At 51.3% G+C, this 20938-nt stretch overlaps 1 protein-coding gene across 1 annotated transcript in view; it reads left to right on the top strand.

Annotated features, from left to right (window-relative positions):
- Positions 1 to 20938, top strand: part of eps8l2 (EPS8 signaling adaptor L2) — a 56779-nt gene that overhangs the window by 5311 nt on the left and 30530 nt on the right. The window contains exons 2-3 of the mRNA XM_088935219.1: positions 2762 to 2816; positions 6210 to 6256. Of these exons, the coding sequence (XP_088791345.1) occupies positions 2782 to 2816; positions 6210 to 6256 (82 nt within the window). The 5' untranslated portion in view covers positions 2762 to 2781. The remainder of the gene's footprint in view (positions 1 to 2761; positions 2817 to 6209; positions 6257 to 20938) is intronic.

The raw sequence follows: 20938 nt of genomic DNA on the forward strand, positions 1-20938 counted from the left end.
CAGCTCCTGACACACCAGCACAGACTTCACTGTTCACACTCGTCTCTAACTCACAGCTTCTGACACTCCTCCCTCATGCCCAGACCTCCCTGTTCACACTCGTCTCTAACTCACAGCTTCTGACACTCCTCCCTCATGCCCAGACCTCCCTGTTCACACTCGTCTCTAACTCACAGCTTCTGACACTCCTCCCTCGTGCCCAGACCTCCCTGTTCACACTCGTCTCTAACTCACAGCTTCTGACACTCCTCCCTCATGCCCAGACCTCCCTGTTCACACTCGTCTCTAACTCACAGCTTCTGACACTCCTCCCTCGTGCCCAGACCTCCCTGTTCACACTCGTCTCTAACTCACAGCTTCTGACACTCCTCCCTCATGCCCAGACCTCCCTGTTCATACTCGTCTCTAACTCACAGCTCCTGACACTCCTCCCTCGTGCCCAGACCTCCCTGTTCACACTCGTCTCTAACTCACAGCTCCTGACACTCCTCCCTTGTGACCAGACCTCCCTGTTCACACTCGTCTCTAACTCACAGCTCCTGACACTCCTCTCTTGTGACCAGACCTCACAGTTCACGTCTCTAATTCTATAGATGGTTGTGGCAAACACGTGCTCTCTGGTATTCACTTACTAGCATAAATCTTACAATTCAACTCTCTTACAGCAGATTTCACAGACAACCCTGCTGTCTCTCACTCTAGAACAGCCTGTGTCTTTAAATAATGGATTTCCCACATTCCCAATCCCTCTGGACCAGCTGCCGTTACCTGTCCCCCTCTGTGGCACATGCCATAAACACACAGTGCAGCCCCCTCTGGAATTACTGTTCCAGTCCTCCTCTTGCAGGACAACACTGCGGGACTGAGACAGACGCTGCTCGGCCAGCCTGCTTTCTCTCTAACACTAACGGCAACCGCCAGCCCTCTGCTGACAGACGCTGCTCGGCCAGCCTGCTCTCTCTGCTGACAGACGCTGCTCGGCCAGCCTGCTGTCTCTGCTGACAGACGCGTGCCCTCTCGCAGCTTCATCCCGATCCCGGCGGGACAGTCAGACACTCGGCACTGTGCTCGCTCTGCTCAGCTCAGCCTGGGCTTCTGCCTTCCCTGCACACAGACTGCACTGAACACAGGAGCTACCGTTGAGCTCCTTCTCCGGGCTGAGCCCTGCTGCAGTACAGTGGTGCTGTGAGCTGCAGTGCAGTAATCCTACAGTGCAGCACTTCCTATCCTATTCTCCTCCCCACATGTCCGGATGGCGCCCGGGCTGGGCACCATCTGAGTTGGATGCTGCATCACTGCCATGGATCCAAGAGGGACATCGTGGATATAGCTGTCGCTTAGGAGGAATTTACTGGTCTACAGAGATCTGCATGGAGTACTGACACACAGAAGACATGATGGATGGATTAATACCCTCATCGTTTCCTTTTTATAATTGTATAATGTTAGCATACCCAAAGGGGTTGGGCAGCCAGTTGACCTTGGACCCCCAGAGGTTTTTTCTATCCTTACGAAGGAGTTTTTGGTTCCTCTCCTCCATTGTCTTCTGGCCTGCTGTTCTGTATTGACAACATGTATGGTTACTTGCTTTGTTAAACGCCTTGGGGCAACCTTGTTGTGAAAGGCGCTATATAAAAATAAATTGAATTAAATTGAATTGAATACTTCTATACTGTAGTAATATACTAATGCTGTGGTACAGTAGTGTGAGTCTGCTATAGTACACTAATGTATTAGACCTGCAGTGCAGTAGTTCTACACTATGCAGTAAAAGTGCAGTATTGCTGTCATACAGTAGTGCATTAGAGCTGTTGTGCAGTAATCCTATAGTATATTAGTATATTAGTCTGCTGTCGCAGAATAGTGCTGTAGTATACAGTAAAGGTGCCGTAATGCTGTAGGACAGTAGTGCATTAGAGCTGTAGTGCAGTAGTTCTACACTATGCAGTAAAAGTGCAGTATTGCTGTCATACAGTAGTGCATTAGAGCTGTTGTGCAGTAATCCTATAGTATATTAGTATATTAGTCTGCTGTCGCAGAATAGTGCTGTAGTATACAGTAAAGGTGCCGTAATGCTGTAGGACAGTAGTGCATTAGAGCTGTAGTGCAGTAATCTTATAGTACAGTAGTGTTGCAGTACAGTGATGGTGTAGTACAGTGGTACAGTAGTGTTGCAGTACAGTGATGGTGTAGTGCTGTAGAACAGTAGGACAGTAGTGTTGCAGTACAGTGATGGTGTAGTGCTGTAGAAAGGTAGGACAGTAGTGTTGCAGTACAGTGATGGTCTTGTGCTGTAGTACAGTGGTACAGTAGTGTCAGTGATTGATGACCAGGGAGAGACAGTGGACAGTCTCAGTGTTGACCAGGGGGAGACAGTGGACAGTCTCAATGCAGTGATGACTGGGGAGACAGTGGACAGTCTCAGTGATGACCAGGGGGAGACAGTGGACAGTCTCAGTGATGACCAGGGAGACAGGAGATGGTGTCTGAGGGACTGAAACAGTGTCCAAATTGAGCAGGCTGAGCTCTGATCTAACCAGAGTGAGGGTGTGTCATTGATACTCACAACTGACCCAACTTGCCTGTCTGCTTTGCCGCTGGCTGACTGAATCCTCGTTTAACACAGAAACACAGACAGCTCTATGTGTGTTTGTTTGTTTATGCTGCTGTGTACATCAGTGACGCTGTCTGAGTTTCTGTGTTGTCGTGTAATGTGTGCTGTTGTGTTGGTGTATCACCCTCTCTCCTCTGTCTCTGACAGGTGGATGACTTATACAGACCATGAGCCACGCGGGAACCCCAGTCGGCCACAGCAAGTCAGTGTGCATCACCCGAATTACAGTCCATCCCTACAGAGCAGTGTGTCCACAGCCCAGTGTAATACAGTACAGAGCAGTGTGTCTACAGCCCAGTGTAATACAGTACAGTCCATCCCCACAGAGCAGTGTGTCTACAGCCCAGTGTAATACAGTACAGAGCAGTGTGTCTACAGCCCAGTGTAATACAGTACAGAGCAGTGTGTCCACAGCCCAGTGTAATACAGTACAGTCCATCCCCACAGAGCAGTGTGTCCACAGCCCAGTGTAATACAGTACAGTCCATCCCCACAGAGCAGTGTGTCCACAGCCCAGTGTAATACAGTACAGTCCATCCCCACAGAGCAGTGTGTCTACAGCCCAGTGTAATACAGTACAGAGCAGTGTGTCTACAGCCCAGTGTAATACAGTACAGTGCAGTGTCTACAGCCCAGTGTAATACAGTACAGTCCATCCCCACAGAGCAGTGTGTCTACAGCCCAGTGTAATACAGTACAGAGCAGTGTGTCTACAGCCCAGTGTAATACAGTACAGTCCATCCCCACAGAGCAGTGTGTCCACAGCCCAGTGTAATACAGTACAGAGCAGTGTGTCTACAGCCCAGTGTAATACAGTACAGTCCATCCCCACAGAGCAGTGTGTCTACAGCCCAGTGTAATACAGTACAGAGCAGTGTCTACAGCCCAGTGTAATACAGTACAGTCCATCCCCACAGAGCAGTGTGTCTACAGCCCAGTGTAATACAGTACAGAGCAGTGTGTCTACAGCCCAGTGTAATACAGTACAGTCCATCCCCACAGAGCAGTGTGTCCACAGCCCAGTGTAATACAGTACAGAGCAGTGTGTCTACAGCCCAGTGTAATACAGTACAGTCCATCCCCACAGAGCAGTGTGTCTACAGCCCAGTGTAATACAGTACAGTCCATCCCCACAGAGCAGTGTGTCTACAGCCCAGTGTAATACAGTACAGAGCAGTGTCTACAGCCCAGTGTAATACAGTACAGTCCATCCCTACAGAGCAGTGTGTCCACAGCCCAGTGTAATACAGTACAGTCCATCCCCACAGAGCAGTGTGTCCACAGCCCAGTGTAATACAGTACAGAGCAGTGTGTCTACAGCCCAGTGTAATACAGTACAGTCCATCCCCACAGAGCAGTGTGTCCACAGCCCAGTGTAATACAGTACAGAGCAGTGTGTCTACAGCCCAGTGTAATACAGTACAGAGCAGTGTCTACAGCCCAGTGTAATACAGTACAGTCCATCCCCACAGAGCAGTGTGTCTACAGCCCAGTGCAATACAGTACAGAGCAGTGTGTCTACAGCCCAGTGTAATACAGTACAGTCCATCCCCACAGAGCAGTGTGTCCACAGCCCAGTGTAATACAGTACAGAGCAGTGTGTCTACAGCCCAGTGTAATACAGTACAGTCCATCCCCACAGAGCAGTGTGTCCACAGCCCAGTGTAATACAGTACAGAGCAGTGTGTCTTCAGCCCAGTGTAATACAGTACAGTCCATCCCCACAGAGCAGTGTGTCCACAGCCCAGTGTAATACAGTACAGTCCATCCCCACAGAACAGTGCGTCTACAGCCCAGTGTAATACAGTACAGAGCAGTGTGTCCACAGCCCAGTGTAATACAGTACAGAGCAGTGTGTCCACAGCCCAGTGTAATACAGTACAGAGCAGTGTGTCTACAGCCCAGTGTAATACAGTACAGAGCAGTGTGTCTACAGCCCAGTGTAATACAGTACAGTCCATCCCCACAGAGCAGTGTGTCTACAGCCCAGTGTAATACAGTACAGAGCAGTGTGTTTACAGCCCAGTGTAATACAGTACAGAGCAGTGTGTCTACAGCCCAGTGTAATACAGTACAGTCCATCCCCACAGAGCAGTGTAATAGTGCGTTATTATCTCTACAGCCTAGTGTAATACAGTATGTTATAATTTCTACAGGACTATATAATTCCTCCAGCACAGTATAACCTGAGAGAAGGTGAATCTTTTATAATCTCTCCAGCGCAGTTAAATGCAGGACAGTTTAATGCTGTTTAATGTTAAGTGCAGTATAGTCCCTGCAGTACCTCAGTTTACACTTCAGAATGGCAGTAATAAAATATAAAGACTTCACCTTCTCTCAGGTTAAACTGTCCACTCTCTGTCCCTCCCTCCTTCTCCCTCTCGCTCCCCCTTTCCCTTCTCCTTTCCCTTTCCTTCCTCTCTCTCTCCCCCTCTTCTCCTCCTCTCTCCCTCCCTCCTCCCCACAGGCCTGCTGAGCCCCTCCCTGATCTCTGCTCGGCAGTGTGCTCGTGTCCATAGGGTCTGGGCAGTGGGGGTGTGCTGTCGCTGGGGTCTGGGCAGTGGGGGTGATCTGTCGCTGGGGTCTGGGCAGTGGGGGTGTCCTGTCGCTGGGGTCTGGGCAGTGGGGGTGTGCTGTCGCTGGGGTCTGGGCAGTGGGGGTGTGCTGTCGCTGGGGTCTGGGCAGTGGGGGTGTGCTGTCTCTGGGGTCTGGGCAGTGGGGGTGTGCTGTCGCTGGGGTCTGGGCAGTGGGGGTGTGCTGTCGCTGGGGTCTGGGCAGTGGGGGTGTGCTGTCTCTGGGGTCTGGGCAGTGGGGGTGTGCTGTCGCTGGGGTCTGGGCAGTGGGGGTGTGCTGTCGCTGGGGTCTGGGCAGTGGGGGTGTGCTGTCTCTGGGGTCTGGGCAGTGGGGGTGTGCTGTCGCTGGGGTCTGGGCAGTGAGGGTGTGCTGTCGCTGGGGTCTGGGCAGTGGGGGTGTGCTGTCTCTGGGGTCTGGGCAGTGGGGGTGATCTGTCACTGGGGTCTGGGCAGTGGGGGTGTGCTGTCTCTGGGGTCTGGGCAGTGGGGGTGTGCTGTCTCTGGGGTCTGCGCAGTGGGGGTGTGCTGTCGCTGGGGTCTGGGCAGTGGGGGTGTGCTGTCTCTGGGGTCTGGGCAGTGGGGGTGTGCTGTCTCTGGGGTCTGGGCAGTGGGGGTGATCTGTCTCTGGGGTCTGCGCAGTGGGGGTGATCTGTCGCTGGGGTCTGGGCAGTGGGGGTGATCTGTCGCTGGGGTCTGGGCAGTGGGGGTGTGCTGTCGCTGGGGTCTGGGCAGTGGGGGTGTGCTGTCGCTGGGGTCTGGGCAGTGGGGGTGATCTGTCGCTGGAGTCTGGGCAGTGGGGGTGTGCTGTCGCTGGGGTCTGGGCAGTGGGGGTGTGCTGTCGCTGGGGTCTGGGCAGTGGGGGTGTGCTGTCGCTGGGGTCTGGGCAGTGGGGGTGATCTGTCGCTGGAGTCTGGGCAGTGGGGGTGTGCTGTCGCTGGGGTCTGGGCAGTGGGGTGATCTGGGGGTCCTGTGGGGATGCAGCACGCCGGGAGTAACTCTGCTCGCTCTCCCTGTCTGTGCAGTGGTGTGGCCCGCTCGGACAGCAAGCTCAGCGCCAAGGCACTGTACGGTAAGAACTGCCCAACTGCCTGCCTGTCCACCTGTGTGTCGCTGAGTGTGTAGCAGTGTACAGCTGTGTGTCGCTGAGTGTGTAGCAGTGTACAGCTGTGTCTAGCTGTGTGTGTAGCAGTGTACAGCGGTGTGTCGCTGACTGTGTAGCTGTGTGTGCAGCAGTGTACAGCTGCGTCTCGCTGCATATATACTGTAGATGTGTGTGTAGCAGTGTACAGCTGTGTAGCTGTGTGTGTAGCAGTGTACAGCTGTGTGTAGCTGTGTGTGTAGCAGTGTACAGCTGTGTGTAGCTGTGTGTGTAGCAGTGTGTAGCTGTGTATGTAGCAGTGTACAGCTGTGTGTCACTGAGTGTGTAGCAGTATACAGCTGTGTGTAGCTGTGTGTGTAGCAGTGTGTAGCAGTGTACAGCTGTGTGTCACTGAGTGTGTAGCAGTGTGTAGCTGCGAGTAGCTGTGTGCTGTACAGTATATCTCTGGGTCTCAGTACATGAATTGGCCCATTGAGATAGAAAGGGGTTGGGCAGTCTGCCTCACTGTACAGCTCTGAGCTGACATTGTGTGAGATCTGGCCTCACTTCACACATGAGCTCAGGGGAAGTTATTACAACACCCCACCCTTGAGGCACAGAGCTATATTGTCCACAGATCCTGCAGGGTTAAAATATAGAGGTCTCAACACCAGACCCAGAATAGGGCAGACTCTGACTATGTGACCTAAATTGATCCTTGTGTGTGTGGTGCATGAACTTACACACAGTGTCACAAAGAAATCAATGTCAATAATGTGGATCTGATCTATTTTTAATGGGTGTTGTGTTTTGTGGTTACATGTACAGTACATATTCAGGGTCTGTTCCCAGTGTCTGATCTCCCCTGTCTTTCCTCAGTCTCTGTGTCTCACTCGCTGTCTGATCTCCCCCAGTGTCAGATTCAATATGAATTTCTGCTGTGACTCTAGCAATCAAAGACTGATTGTCATAACAGCCTTCTCTCAGATCACTTACCTCTCAACATGCAAAACACAAATAATTTCCTGCGGCCGTTCAGCGGGCAGCTATGCAAATACTGCTTGAGTGCTGGCAGTCCGCACTATCAGATGAGAGCAGTCTACACTATCGGATGAGATGTGTTAAAGACACAGGTGAACAGCTGTGCTCCAAACACCCGTACTTCCATGAGATGTAACTCACAATTCGGTAACGTAAAAAGGGGCTTCTCTGTACAATCTTTCGAAAAAAAATTCCAGAGAGAAAAACTTGTCAGTGACAAAACAGTCAGACTGCACTATCGGATGAGAGCAGTGCTGGAGTGAAGGAACAGTCAGTCTGCGCTATCAGATGAGAGCAGTGTGCTGTGAAGGAACAGTCAGTCTGCACTATTGGATGAGAGCAGTGTGCTGTGAAGGAACAGTCAGTCTGCACTATTGGATGAGAGCAGTGTGCTGTGAAGGAACAGTCAGTCTGCACTATCGGATGAGAGCAGTGCTGGAGTGAAGGAACAGTCAGTCTGCACTATTACATGAGCGCAGTGCTGGAGTGAAGGAACAGTCAGACTGCACTATCGGATGAGAGTAGTGCTGGAGTGAAGGAACAGTCAGTCCGCACTATTAGATGAGAGCAGTGCTGGAGTGAAGGAACAGTCAGTCTGCGCTATCGGATGAGCTCAGTGCTGGAGTGAAGGAACAGTCAGTCTGCGCTATCGGATGAACGCAGTGCTGGAGTGAAGGAACAGTCAGTCGGCACTATCGGATGAGAGTAGTGCTGGAGTGAAGGAACAGTCAGTCCGCACTATTAGATGAGAGCAGTGCTGGAGTGAAGGAACAGTCAGTCTGCACTATCGGATGAGCGCAGTGCTGGAGTGAAGGAACAGTCAGTCTGCGCTATCGGATGAGCTCAGTGCTGGAGTGAAGGAACAGTCAGTCGGCACTATCGGATGAGCGCAGTGCTGGAGTGAAGGAACAGTCAGTCTGCGCTATCGGATGAGCTCAGTGCTGGAGTGAAGGAACAGGCAGTCGGCACTATCGGATGAGAGTAGTGCTGGAGTGAAGGAACAGTCAGTCCGCACTATTAGATGAGAGCAGTGCTGGAGTGAAGGAACAGTCAGTCTGCACTATCGGATGAGCGCAGTGCTGGAGTGAAGGAACAGTCAGTCTGCGCTATCGGATGAGCTCAGTGCTGGAGTGAAGGAACAGTCAGTCGGCACTATCGGATGAGAGTAGTGCTGGAGTGAAGGAACAGTCAGTCCGCACTATTAGATGAGAGCAGTGCTGGAGTGAAGGAACAGTCAGTCTGCACTATTAGATGAGCGCAGTGCTGGAGTGAAGGAACAGTCAGTCTGCACTATTAGATGAGCGCAGTGCTGGAGTGAAGGAACAGTCAGTCTGCACTATTAGATGAGCGCAGTGCTGGAGTGAAGGAACAGTCAGACTGCACTATCGGATGAGAGTAGTGCTGGAGTGAAGGAACAGTCAGTCCGCACTATTAGATGAGAGCAGTGCTGGAGTGAAGGAACAGTCAGTCTGCACTATTAGATGAGCGCAGTGCTGGAGTGAAGGAACAGTCAGTCTGCACTATTAGATGAGCGCAGTGTGCTGTGAAGGAACAGTCAGTCTGCACTATCGGATGAGAGCAGTGTGCTGTGAAGGAACAGTCAGACTGCACTATCGGATGAGAGCAGTGCTGGAGTAAAGGAACAGTCAGTCTGCACTATTAGATGAGAGCAGTGCTAGAGTGAAGGAACAGTCAGTCTGCACTATTAGATGAGCGCAGTGCTGGAGTAAAGGAACAGTCAGTCTGCACTATTAGATGAGCCCAGTGCTGGAGTAAAGGAACAGTCAGTCTGCACTATTAGATGAGAGCAGTGCTGGAGTGAAGGAACAGTCAGTCCGCACTATCGGATGAGCGCAGTGTGCTATTTAAAGAACAGTCCGTCTGCACTATCGGATGAGCGCAGGGTGCTGTGGAGGAACAGTCAGTCTGCACTATCGGATGAGCGCAGTGTGCTGTGAAAGAACAGTCAGTTTGCACTATTAGATGAGAGCAGTGCTGGAGTGAAGGAACAGTCAGTCCGCACTATCGGATGAGAGCAGTGTGCTGTGAAGGAACAGTCAGTCCGCACTATCGGATGAGTGCAGTGCTGGAGTGAAGGAACAGTCAGTCTGCACTATCGGATGAGCGCAGTGCTGGAGTGAAGGAACAGTCAGTCCGCACTATTAGATGAGCGCAGTGCTGGAGTGAAGGAACAGTCAGTCTGCACTATCGGATGAGAGCAGTGCTGGAGTGAAGGAACAGTCAGTCTGCACTATTACATGAGCGCAGTGCTGGAGTGAAGGAACAGTCAGACTGCACTATCGGATGAGAGTAGTGCTGGAGTGAAGGAACAGTCAGTCCGCACTATTAGATGAGAGCAGTGCTGGAGTGAAGGAACAGTCAGTCTGCGCTATCGGATGAGCTCAGTGCTGGAGTGAAGGAACAGTCAGTCTGCGCTATCGGATGAACGCAGTGCTGGAGTGAAGGAACAGTCAGTCTGCGCTATCGGATGAGCTCAGTGCTGGAGTGAAGGAACAGTCAGTCGGCACTATCGGATGAGAGTAGTGCTGGAGTGAAGGAACAGTCAGTCCGCACTATTAGATGAGAGCAGTGCTGGAGTGAAGGAACAGTCAGTCTGCACTATTAGATGAGCGCAGTGCTGGAGTGAAGGAACAGTCAGACTGCACTATCGGATGAGAGTAGTGCTGGAGTGAAGGAACAGTCAGTCCGCACTATTAGATGAGAGCAGTGCTGGAGTGAAGGAACAGTCAGTCTGCACTATCGGATGAGCGCAGTGCTGGAGTGAAGGAACAGTCAGTCTGCGCTATCGGATGAGCTCAGTGCTGGAGTGAAGGAACAGTCAGTCGGCACTATCGGATGAGAGTAGTGCTGGAGTGAAGGAACAGTCAGTCCGCACTATTAGATGAGAGCAGTGCTGGAGTGAAGGAACAGTCAGTCTGCACTATTAGATGAGCGCAGTGCTGGAGTGAAGGAACAGTCAGTCTGCACTATTAGATGAGCGCAGTGCTGGAGTGAAGGAACAGTCAGTCTGCACTATTAGATGAGCGCAGTGCTGGAGTGAAGGAACAGTCAGACTGCACTATCGGATGAGAGTAGTGCTGGAGTGAAGGAACAGTCAGTCCGCACTATTAGATGAGAGCAGTGCTGGAGTGAAGGAACAGTCAGTCTGCACTATTAGATGAGCGCAGTGCTGGAGTGAAGGAACAGTCAGTCTGCACTATTAGATGAGCGCAGTGTGCTGTGAAGGAACAGTCAGTCTGCACTATCGGATGAGAGCAGTGTGCTGTGAAGGAACAGTCAGACTGCACTATCGGATGAGAGCAGTGCTGGAGTAAAGGAACAGTCAGTCTGCACTATTAGATGAGAGCAGTGCTAGAGTGAAGGAACAGTCAGTCTGCACTATTAGATGAGCGCAGTGCTGGAGTAAAGGAACAGTCAGTCTGCACTATTAGATGAGCCCAGTGCTGGAGTAAAGGAACAGTCAGTCTGCACTATTAGATGAGAGCAGTGCTGGAGTGAAGGAACAGTCAGTCCGCACTATCGGATGAGCGCAGTGTGCTGTTTAAAGAACAGTCCGTCTGCACTATCGGATGAGCGCAGGGTGCTGTGGAGGAACAGTCAGTCTGCACTATCGGATGAGCGCAGTGTGCTGTGAAAGAACAGTCAGTTTGCACTATTAGATGAGAGCAGTGCTGGAGTGAAGGAACAGTCAGTCCGCACTATCGGATGAGAGCAGTGTGCTGTGAAGGAACAGTCAGTCCGCACTATCGGATGAGTGCAGTGCTGGAGTGAAGGAACAGTCAGTCTGCACTATCGGATGAGAGCAGTGTGCTGTGAAGGAACAGTCAGTCTGCACTATCGGATGAGCGCAGTGCTGGAGTGAAGGAACAGTCAGTCCGCACTATTAGATGAGCGCAGTGCTGGAGTGAAGGAACAGTCAGTCTGCACTATCGGATGAGAGCAGTGCTGGAGTGAAGGAACAGTCAGTCTGCACTATTACATGAGCGCAGTGCTGGAGTGAAGGAACAGTCAGACTGCACTATCGGATGAGAGTAGTGCTGGAGTGAAGGAACAGTCAGTCCGCACTATTAGATGAGAGCAGTGCTGGAGTGAAGGAACAGTCAGTCTGCGCTATCGGATGAGCTCAGTGCTGGAGTGAAGGAACAGTCAGTCTGCGCTATCGGATGAACGCAGTGCTGGAGTGAAGGAACAGTCAGTCTGCGCTATCGGATGAGCTCAGTGCTGGAGTGAAGGAACAGTCAGTCGGCACTATCGGATGAGAGTAGTGCTGGAGTGAAGGAACAGTCAGTCCGCACTATTAGATGAGAGCAGTGCTGGAGTGAAGGAACAGTCAGTCTGCACTATTAGATGAGCGCAGTGCTGGAGTGAAGGAACAGTCAGTCTGCACTATTAGATGAGCGCAGTGCTGGAGTGAAGGAACAGTCAGTCTGCACTATTAGATGAGCGCAGTGCTGGAGTGAAGGAACAGTCAGACTGCACTATCGGATGAGAGTAGTGCTGGAGTGAAGGAACAGTCAGTCCGCACTATTAGATGAGAGCAGTGCTGGAGTGAAGGAACAGTCAGTCTGCACTATTAGATGAGCGCAGTGCTGGAGTGAAGGAACAGTCAGTCTGCACTATTAGATGAGCGCAGTGTGCTGTGAAGGAACAGTCAGTCTGCACTATCGGATGAGAGCAGTGTGCTGTGAAGGAACAGTCAGTCTGCACTATCGGATGAGAGCAGTGCTGGAGTGAAGGAACAGTCAGTCTGCACTATTAGATGAGCGCAGTGCTGGAGTGAAGGAACAGTCAGACTGCACTATCGGATGAGCGCAGTGTGCTGTGAAAGAACAGTCAGTCTGCACTATCGGATGAGAGCAGTGTGCTGTGAAGGAACAGTCAGTCCGCACTATCGGATGAGAGTAGTGCTGGAGTGAAGGAACAGTCAGTCTGCACTATCGGATGAGAGCAGTGTGCTGTGAAGGAACAGTCAGTCTGCACTATCGGATGAGAGCAGTGTGCTGTGAAGGAACAGTCAGTCTGCACTATTAGATGAGCGCAGTGCTGGAGTGAAGGAACAGTCAGACTGCACTATCGGATGAGAGTAGTGCTGGAGTGAAGGAACAGTCAGTCTGCACTATCGGATGAGTGCAGTGCTGGAGTGAAGGAACAGTCAGTCTGCACTATCGGATGAGAGCAGTGTGCTGTGAAGGAACAGTCAGTCTGCACTATTAGATGAGCGCAGTGCTGGAGTGAAGGAACAGTCAGACTGCACTATCGGATGAGAGTAGTGCTGGAGTGAAGGAACAGTCAGTCTTCACTATCGGATGAGAGCAGTGTGCTGTGAAGGAACAGTCAGTCCGCACTATCGGATGAGTGCAGTGCTGGAGTGAAGGAACAGTCAGTCTGCACTATTAGATGAGCGCAGTGCTGGAGTAAAGGAACAGTCAGTCTGCACTATTAGATGAGCGCAGTGCTGGAGTAAAGGAACAGTCAGTCTGCACTATTAGATGAGAGTAGTGCTGGAGTGAAGGAACAGTCAGTCCGCACTATCGGATGAGCGCAGTGTGCTGTTTAAAGAACAGTCCGTCTGCACTATCGGATGAGCGCAGGGTGCTGTGGAGGAACAGTCAGTCTGCACTATCGGATGAGCGCAGTGTGCTGTGAAGGAACAGTCAGTTTGCACTATTAGATGAGAGCAGTGCTGGAGTGAAGGAACAGTCAGTCCGCACTATCGGATGAGAGCAGTGTGCTGTGAAGGAACAGTCAGTCCGCACTATCGGATGAGTGCAGTGCTGGAGTGAAGGAACAGTCAGTCTGCACTATCGGATGAGAGCAGTGTGCTGTGAAGGAACAGTCAGTCTGCACTATCGGATGAGCGCAGTGCTGGAGTGAAGGAACAGTCAGTCTGCACTATCGGATGAGCGCAGTGCTGGAGTGAAGGAACAGTCAGTCTGCACTATCGGATGAGAGCAGTGCTGGAGTGAAGGAACAGTCAGTCTGCACTATTAGATGAGAGCAGTGTGCTGTGAAGGAACAGTCAGTCTGCACTATCGGATGAGAGCAGTGCTGGAGTGAAGGAACAGTCAGTCTGCACTATCGGATGAGCGCAGTGTGCTGTGAAAGAACAGTCAGTCTGCACTATCGGATGAGAGCAGTGTGCTGTGAAGGAACAGTCAGTCTGCACTATCGGATGAGAGTAGTGCTGGAGTGAAGGAACAGTCAGTCTGCACTATCGGATGAGAGCAGTGTGCTGTGAAGGAACAGTCAGTCTGCACTATCGGATGAGAGCAGTGTGCTGTGAAGGAACAGTCAGTCCGCACTATCGGATGAGAGTAGTGCTGGAGTGAAGGAACAGTCAGTCTGCACTATCGGATGAGAGCAGTGTGCTGTGAAGGAACAGTCAGTCTGCACTATCGGATGAGAGCAGTGTGCTGTGAAGGAACAGTCAGTCTGCACTATTAGATGAGCGCAGTGCTGGAGTGAAGGAACAGTCAGACTGCACTATCGGATGAGAGTAGTGCTGGAGTGAAGGAACAGTCAGTCTTCACTATCGGATGAGAGCAGTGTGCTGTGAAGGAACAGTCAGTCCGCACTATCGGATGAGTGCAGTGCTGGAGTGAAGGAACAGTCAGTCTGCACTATTAGATGAGAGCAGTGTGCTGTGAAGGAACAGTCAGTCCGCACTATTGGATGAGTGCAGTGCTGGAGTAAAGGAACAAGTCAGTCTGCACTATTAGATGAGCGCAGTGTGCTGTGAAGGAACAGTCAGTCTGCACTATCGGATGAGAGCAGTGTGCTGTGAAGGAACAGTCAGTCGGCACTATCGGATGAGAGCAGTGCTGGAGTGAAGGAACAGTCAGTCTGCACTATCGGATGAGAGCAGTGTGCTGTGAAGGAACAGTCAGACTGCACTATCGGATGAGAGCAGTGCTGGAGTGAAGGAACAGTCAGTCTGCACTATTAGATGAGCGCAGTGCTGGAGTGAAGAAACAGTCAGTCTGCACTATTAGATGAGCGCAGTGCTGGAGTAAAGGAACAGTCAGTCTGCACTATTAGATGAGAGCAGTGCTGGAGTGAAGGAACAGTCAGTCTGCACTATTAGATGAGCGCAGTGCTGGAGTGAAGGAACAGTCAGTCTGCACTATTAGATGAGCGCAGTGTGCTGTGAAGGAACAGTCAGTCTGCACTATCGGATGAGAGCAGTGTGCTGTGAAGGAACAGTCAGACTGCACTATCGGATGAGAGCAGTGCTGGAGTAAAGGAACAGTCAGTCTGCACTATTAGATGAGAGCAGTGCTAGAGTGAAGGAACAGTCAGTCTGCACTATTAGATGAGCGCAGTGCTGGAGTAAAGGAACAGTCAGTCTGCACTATTAGATGAGCCCAGTGCTGGAGTAAAGGAACAGTCAGTCTGCACTATTAGATGAGAGCAGTGCTGGAGTGAAGGAACAGTCAGTCCGCACTATCGGATGAGCGCAGTGTGCTGTTTAAAGAACAGTCCGTCTGCACTATCGGATGAGCGCAGGGTGCTGTGGAGGAACAGTCAGTCTGCACTATCGGATGAGCGCAGTGTGCTGTGAAAGAACAGTCAGTTTGCACTATTAGATGAGAGCAGTGCTGGAGTGAAGGAACAGTCAGTCCGCACTATCGGATGAGAGCAGTGTGCTGTGAAGGAACAGTCAGTCCGCACTATCGGATGAGTGCAGTGCTGGAGTGAAGGAACAGTCAGTCTGCACTATCGGATGAGAGCAGTGTGCTGTGAAGGAACAGTCAGTCTGCACTATCGGATGAGCGCAGTGCTGGAGTGAAGGAACAGTCAGTCCGCACTATTAGATGAGCGCAGTGCTGGAGTGAAGGAACAGTCAGTCTGCACTATCGGATGAGAGCAGTGCTGGAGTGAAGGAACAGTCAGTCTGCACTATTACATGAGCGCAGTGCTGGAGTGAAGGAACAGTCAGACTGCACTATCGGATGAGAGTAGTGCTGGAGTGAAGGAACAGTCAGTCCGCACTATTAGATGAGAGCAGTGCTGGAGTGAAGGAACAGTCAGTCTGCGCTATCGGATGAGCTCAGTGCTGGAGTGAAGGAACAGTCAGTCTGCGCTATCGGATGAACGCAGTGCTGGAGTGAAGGAACAGTCAGTCTGCGCTATCGGATGAGCTCAGTGCTGGAGTGAAGGAACAGTCAGTCGGCACTATCGGATGAGAGTAGTGCTGGAGTGAAGGAACAGTCAGTCCGCACTATTAGATGAGAGCAGTGCTGGAGTGAAGGAACAGTCAGTCTGCACTATTAGATGAGCGCAGTGCTGGAGTGAAGGAACAGTCAGACTGCACTATCGGATGAGAGTAGTGCTGGAGTGAAGGAACAGTCAGTCCGCACTATTAGATGAGAGCAGTGCTGGAGTGAAGGAACAGTCAGTCTGCACTATCGGATGAGCGCAGTGCTGGAGTGAAGGAACAGTCAGTCTGCGCTATCGGATGAGCTCAGTGCTGGAGTGAAGGAACAGTCAGTCGGCACTATCGGATGAGAGTAGTGCTGGAGTGAAGGAACAGTCAGTCCGCACTATTAGATGAGAGCAGTGCTGGAGTGAAGGAACAGTCAGTCTGCACTATTAGATGAGCGCAGTGCTGGAGTGAAGGAACAGTCAGTCTGCACTATTAGATGAGCGCAGTGCTGGAGTGAAGGAACAGTCAGTCTGCACTATTAGATGAGCGCAGTGCTGGAGTGAAGGAACAGTCAGACTGCACTATCGGATGAGAGTAGTGCTGGAGTGAAGGAACAGTCAGTCCGCACTATTAGATGAGAGCAGTGCTGGAGTGAAGGAACAGTCAGTCTGCACTATTAGATGAGCGCAGTGCTGGAGTGAAGGAACAGTCAGTCTGCACTATCGGATGAGAGCAGTGTGCTGTGAAGGAACAGTCAGACTGCACTATCGGATGAGAGCAGTGCTGGAGTAAAGGAACAGTCAGTCTGCACTATTAGATGAGAGCAGTGCTAGAGTGAAGGAACAGTCAGTCTGCACTATTAGATGAGCGCAGTGCTGGAGTAAAGGAACAGTCAGTCTGCACTATTAGATGAGCCCAGTGCTGGAGTAAAGGAACAGTCAGTCTGCACTATTAGATGAGAGCAGTGCTGGAGTGAAGGAACAGTCAGTCCGCACTATCGGATGAGCGCAGTGTGCTGTTTAAAGAACAGTCCGTCTGCACTATCGGATGAGCGCAGGGTGCTGTGGAGGAACAGTCAGTCTGCACTATCGGATGAGCGCAGTGTGCTGTGAAAGAACAGTCAGTTTGCACTATTAGATGAGAGCAGTGCTGGAGTGAAGGAACAGTCAGTCCGCACTATCGGATGAGAGCAGTGTGCTGTGAAGGAACAGTCAGTCCGCACTATCGGATGAGTGCAGTGCTGGAGTGAAGGAACAGTCAGTCTGCACTATCGGATGAGAGCAGTGTGCTGTGAAGGAACAGTCAGTCTGCACTATCGGATGAGCGCAGTGCTGGAGTGAAGGAACAGTCAGTCCGCACTATTAGATGAGCGCAGTGCTGGAGTGAAGGAACAGTCAGTCTGCACTATCGGATGAGAGCAGTGCTGGAGTGAAGGAACAGTCAGTCTGCACTATTACATGAGCGCAGTGCTGGAGTGAAGGAACAGTCAGACTGCACTATCGGATGAGAGTAGTGCTGGAGTGAAGGAACAGTCAGTCCGCACTATTAGATGAGAGCAGTGCTGGAGTGAAGGAACAGTCAGTCTGCGCTATCGGATGAGCTCAGTGCTGGAGTGAAGGAACAGTCAGTCTGCGCTATCGGATGAACGCAGTGCTGGAGTGAAGGAACAGTCAGTCTGCGCTATCGGATGAGCTCAGTGCTGGAGTGAAGGAACAGTCAGTCGGCACTATCGGATGAGAGTAGTGCTGGAGTGAAGGAACAGTCAGTCCGCACTATTAGATGAGAGCAGTGCTGGAGTGAAGGAACAGTCAGTCTGCACTATTAGATGAGCGCAGTGCTGGAGTGAAGGAACAGTCAGTCTGCACTATTAGATGAGCGCAGTGCTGGAGTGAAGGAACAGTCAGTCTGCACTATTAGATGAGCGCAGTGCTGGAGTGAAGGAACAGTCAGACTGCACTATCGGATGAGAGTAGTGCTGGAGTGAAGGAACAGTCAGTCCGCACTATTAGATGAGAGCAGTGCTGGAGTGAAGGAACAGTCAGTCTGCACTATTAGATGAGCGCAGTGCTGGAGTGAAGGAACAGTCAGTCTGCACTATTAGATGAGCGCAGTGTGCTGTGAAGGAACAGTCAGTCTGCACTATCGGATGAGAGCAGTGTGCTGTGAAGGAACAGTCAGACTGCACTATCGGATGAGAGCAGTGCTGGAGTAAAGGAACAGTCAGTCTGCACTATTAGATGAGAGCAGTGCTAGAGTGAAGGAACAGTCAGTCTGCACTATTAGATGAGCGCAGTGCTGGAGTAAAGGAACAGTCAGTCTGCACTATTAGATGAGCGCAGTGCTGGAGTAAAGGAACAGTCAGTCTGCACTATTAGATGAGAGCAGTGCTGGAGTGAAGGAACAGTCAGTCCGCACTATCGGATGAGCGCAGTGTGCTGTTTAAAGAACAGTCCGTCTGCACTATCGGATGAGCGCAGGGTGCTGTGAAAGAACAGTCAGTTTGCACTATTAGATGAGAGCAGTGCTGGAGTGAAGGAACAGTCAGTCCGCACTATCGGATGAGAGCAGTGTGCTGTGAAGGAACAGTCAGTCCGCACTATCGGATGAGTGTAGTGCTGGAGTGAAGGAACAGTCAGTCTGCACTATCGGATGAGAGCAGTGTGCTGTGAAGGAACAGTCAGTCTGCACTATCGGATGAGCGCAGTGCTGGAGTGAAGGAACAGTCAGTCTGCACTATCGGATGAGCGCAGTGCTGGAGTGAAGGAACAGTCAGTCTGCACTATCGGATGAGAGCAGTGCTGGAGTGAAGGAACAGTCAGTCTGCACTATTAGATGAGAGCAGTGTGCTGTGAAGGAACAGTCAGTCTGCACTATCGGATGAGAGCAGTGCTGGAGTGAAGGAACAGTCAGTCTGCACTATTAGATGAGCGCAGTGCTTGAGTGAAGGAACAGTCAGACTGCACTATCGGATGAGCGCAGTGTGCTGTGAAAGAACAGTCAGTCTGCACTATCGGATGAGAGCAGTGTGCTGTGAAGGAACAGTCAGTCCGCACTATCGGATGAGAGTAGTGCTGGAGTGAAGGAACAGTCAGTCTGCACTATCGGATGAGAGCAGTGTGCTGTGAAGGAACAGTCAGTCTGCACTATCGGATGAGAGCAGTGTGCTGTGAAGGAACAGTCAGTCTGCACTATTAGATGAGCGCAGTGCTGGAGTGAAGGAACAGTCAGACTGCACTATCGGATGAGAGTAGTGCTGGAGTGAAGGAACAGTCAGTCTGCACTATCGGATGAGTGCAGTGCTGGAGTGAAGGAACAGTCAGTCTGCACTATCGGATGAGAGCAGTGTGCTGTGAAGGAACAGTCAGTCTGCACTATTAGATGAGCGCAGTGCTGGAGTGAAGGAACAGTCAGACTGCACTATCGGATGAGAGTAGTGCTGGAGTGAAGGAACAGTCAGTCTTCACTATCGGATGAGAGCAGTGTGCTGTGAAGGAACAGTCAGTCCGCACTATCGGATGAGTGCAGTGCTGGAGTGAAGGAACAGTCAGTCTGCACTATTAGATGAGCGCAGTGCTGGAGTAAAGGAACAGTCAGTCTGCACTATTAGATGAGCGCAGTGCTGGAGTAAAGGAACAGTCAGTCTGCACTATTAGATGAGAGCAGTGCTGGAGTGAAGGAACAGTCAGTCCGCACTATCGGATGAGCGCAGTGTGCTGTTTAAAGAACAGTCCGTCTGCACTATCGGATGAGCGCAGGGTGCTGTGGAGGAACAGTCAGTCTGCACTATCGGATGAGCGCAGTGTGCTGTGAAGGAACAGTCAGTTTGCACTATTAGATGAGAGCAGTGCTGGAGTGAAGGAACAGTCAGTCCGCACTATCGGATGAGAGCAGTGTGCTGTGAAGGAACAGTCAGTCCGCACTATCGGATGAGTGCAGTGCTGGAGTGAAGGAACAGTCAGTCTGCACTATCGGATGAGAGCAGTGTGCTGTGAAGGAACAGTCAGTCTGCACTATCGGATGAGCGCAGTGCTGGAGTGACGGAACAGTCAGTCTGCACTATCGGATGAGCGCAGTGCTGGAGTGAAGGAACAGTCAGTCTGCACTATCGGATGAGAGCAGTGCTGGAGTGAAGGAACAGTCAGTCTGCACTATTAGATGAGAGCAGTGTGCTGTGAAGGAACAGTCAGTCTGCACTATCGGATGAGAGCAGTGCTGGAGTGAAGGAACAGTCAGTCTGCACTATCGGATGAGCGCAGTGTGCTGTGAAAGAACAGTCAGTCTGCACTATCGGATGAGAGTAGTGCTGGAGTGAAGGAACAGTCAGTCTGCACTATCGGATGAGAGCAGTGTGCTGTGAAGGAACAGTCAGTCTGCACTATCGGATGAGAGCAGTGTGCTGTGAAGGAACAGTCAGTCCGCACTATCGGATGAGAGTAGTGCTGGAGTGAAGGAACAGTCAGTCTGCACTATCGGATGAGAGCAGTGTGCTGTGAAGGAACAGTCAGTCTGCACTATCGGATGAGAGCAGTGTGCTGTGAAGGAACAGTCAGTCTGCACTATTAGATGAGCGCAGTGCTGGAGTGAAGGAACAGTCAGACTGCACTATCGGATGAGAGTAGTGCTGGAGTGAAGGAACAGTCAGTCTTCACTATCGGATGAGAGCAGTGTGCTGTGAAGGAACAGTCAGTCCGCACTATCGGATGAGTGCAGTGCTGGAGTGAAGGAACAGTCAGTCTGCACTATTAGATGAGAGCAGTGTGCTGTGAAGGAACAGTCAGTCCGCACTATTGGATGAGTGCAGTGCTGGAGTAAAGGAACAAGTCAGTCTGCACTATTAGATGAGCGCAGTGTGCTGTGAAGGAACAGTCAGTCTGCACTATCGGATGAGAGCAGTGTGCTGTGAAGGAACAGTCAGTCGGCACTATCGGATGAGAGCAGTGCTGGAGTGAAGGAACAGTCAGTCTGCACTATCGGATGAGAGCAGTGTGCTGTGAAGGAACAGTCAGACTGCACTATCGGATGAGAGCAGTGCTGGAGTGAAGGAACAGTCAGTCTGCACTATTAGATGAGCGCAGTGCTGGAGTGAAGAAACAGTCAGTCTGCACTATTAGATGAGCGCAGTGCTGGAGTAAAGGAACAGTCAGTCTGCACTATTAGATGAGAGCAGTGCTGGAGTGAAGGAACAGTCAGTCCGCACTATCGGATGAGCGCAGTGTGCTGTTTAAAGAACAATCCGTCTGCACTATCGGATGAGCGCAGGGTGCTGTGGAGGAACAGTCAGTCTGCACTATCGGATGAGCGCAGTGTGCTGTGAAAGAACAGTCAGTTTGCACTATTAGATGAGAGCAGTGCTGGAGTGAAGGAACAGTCAGACTGCACTATCGGATGAGAGCAGTGTGCTGTGAAGGAACAGTCAGTCTGCACTATCGGATGAGAGCAGTGTGCTGTGAAGGAACAGTCAGTCT

This window comes from Atractosteus spatula, chromosome 16 (assembly GCF_055471065.1).
Source record: "Atractosteus spatula isolate fAtrSpa1 chromosome 16, fAtrSpa1.hap1, whole genome shotgun sequence".
NCBI lineage: Eukaryota > Metazoa > Chordata > Actinopteri > Semionotiformes > Lepisosteidae > Atractosteus > Atractosteus spatula.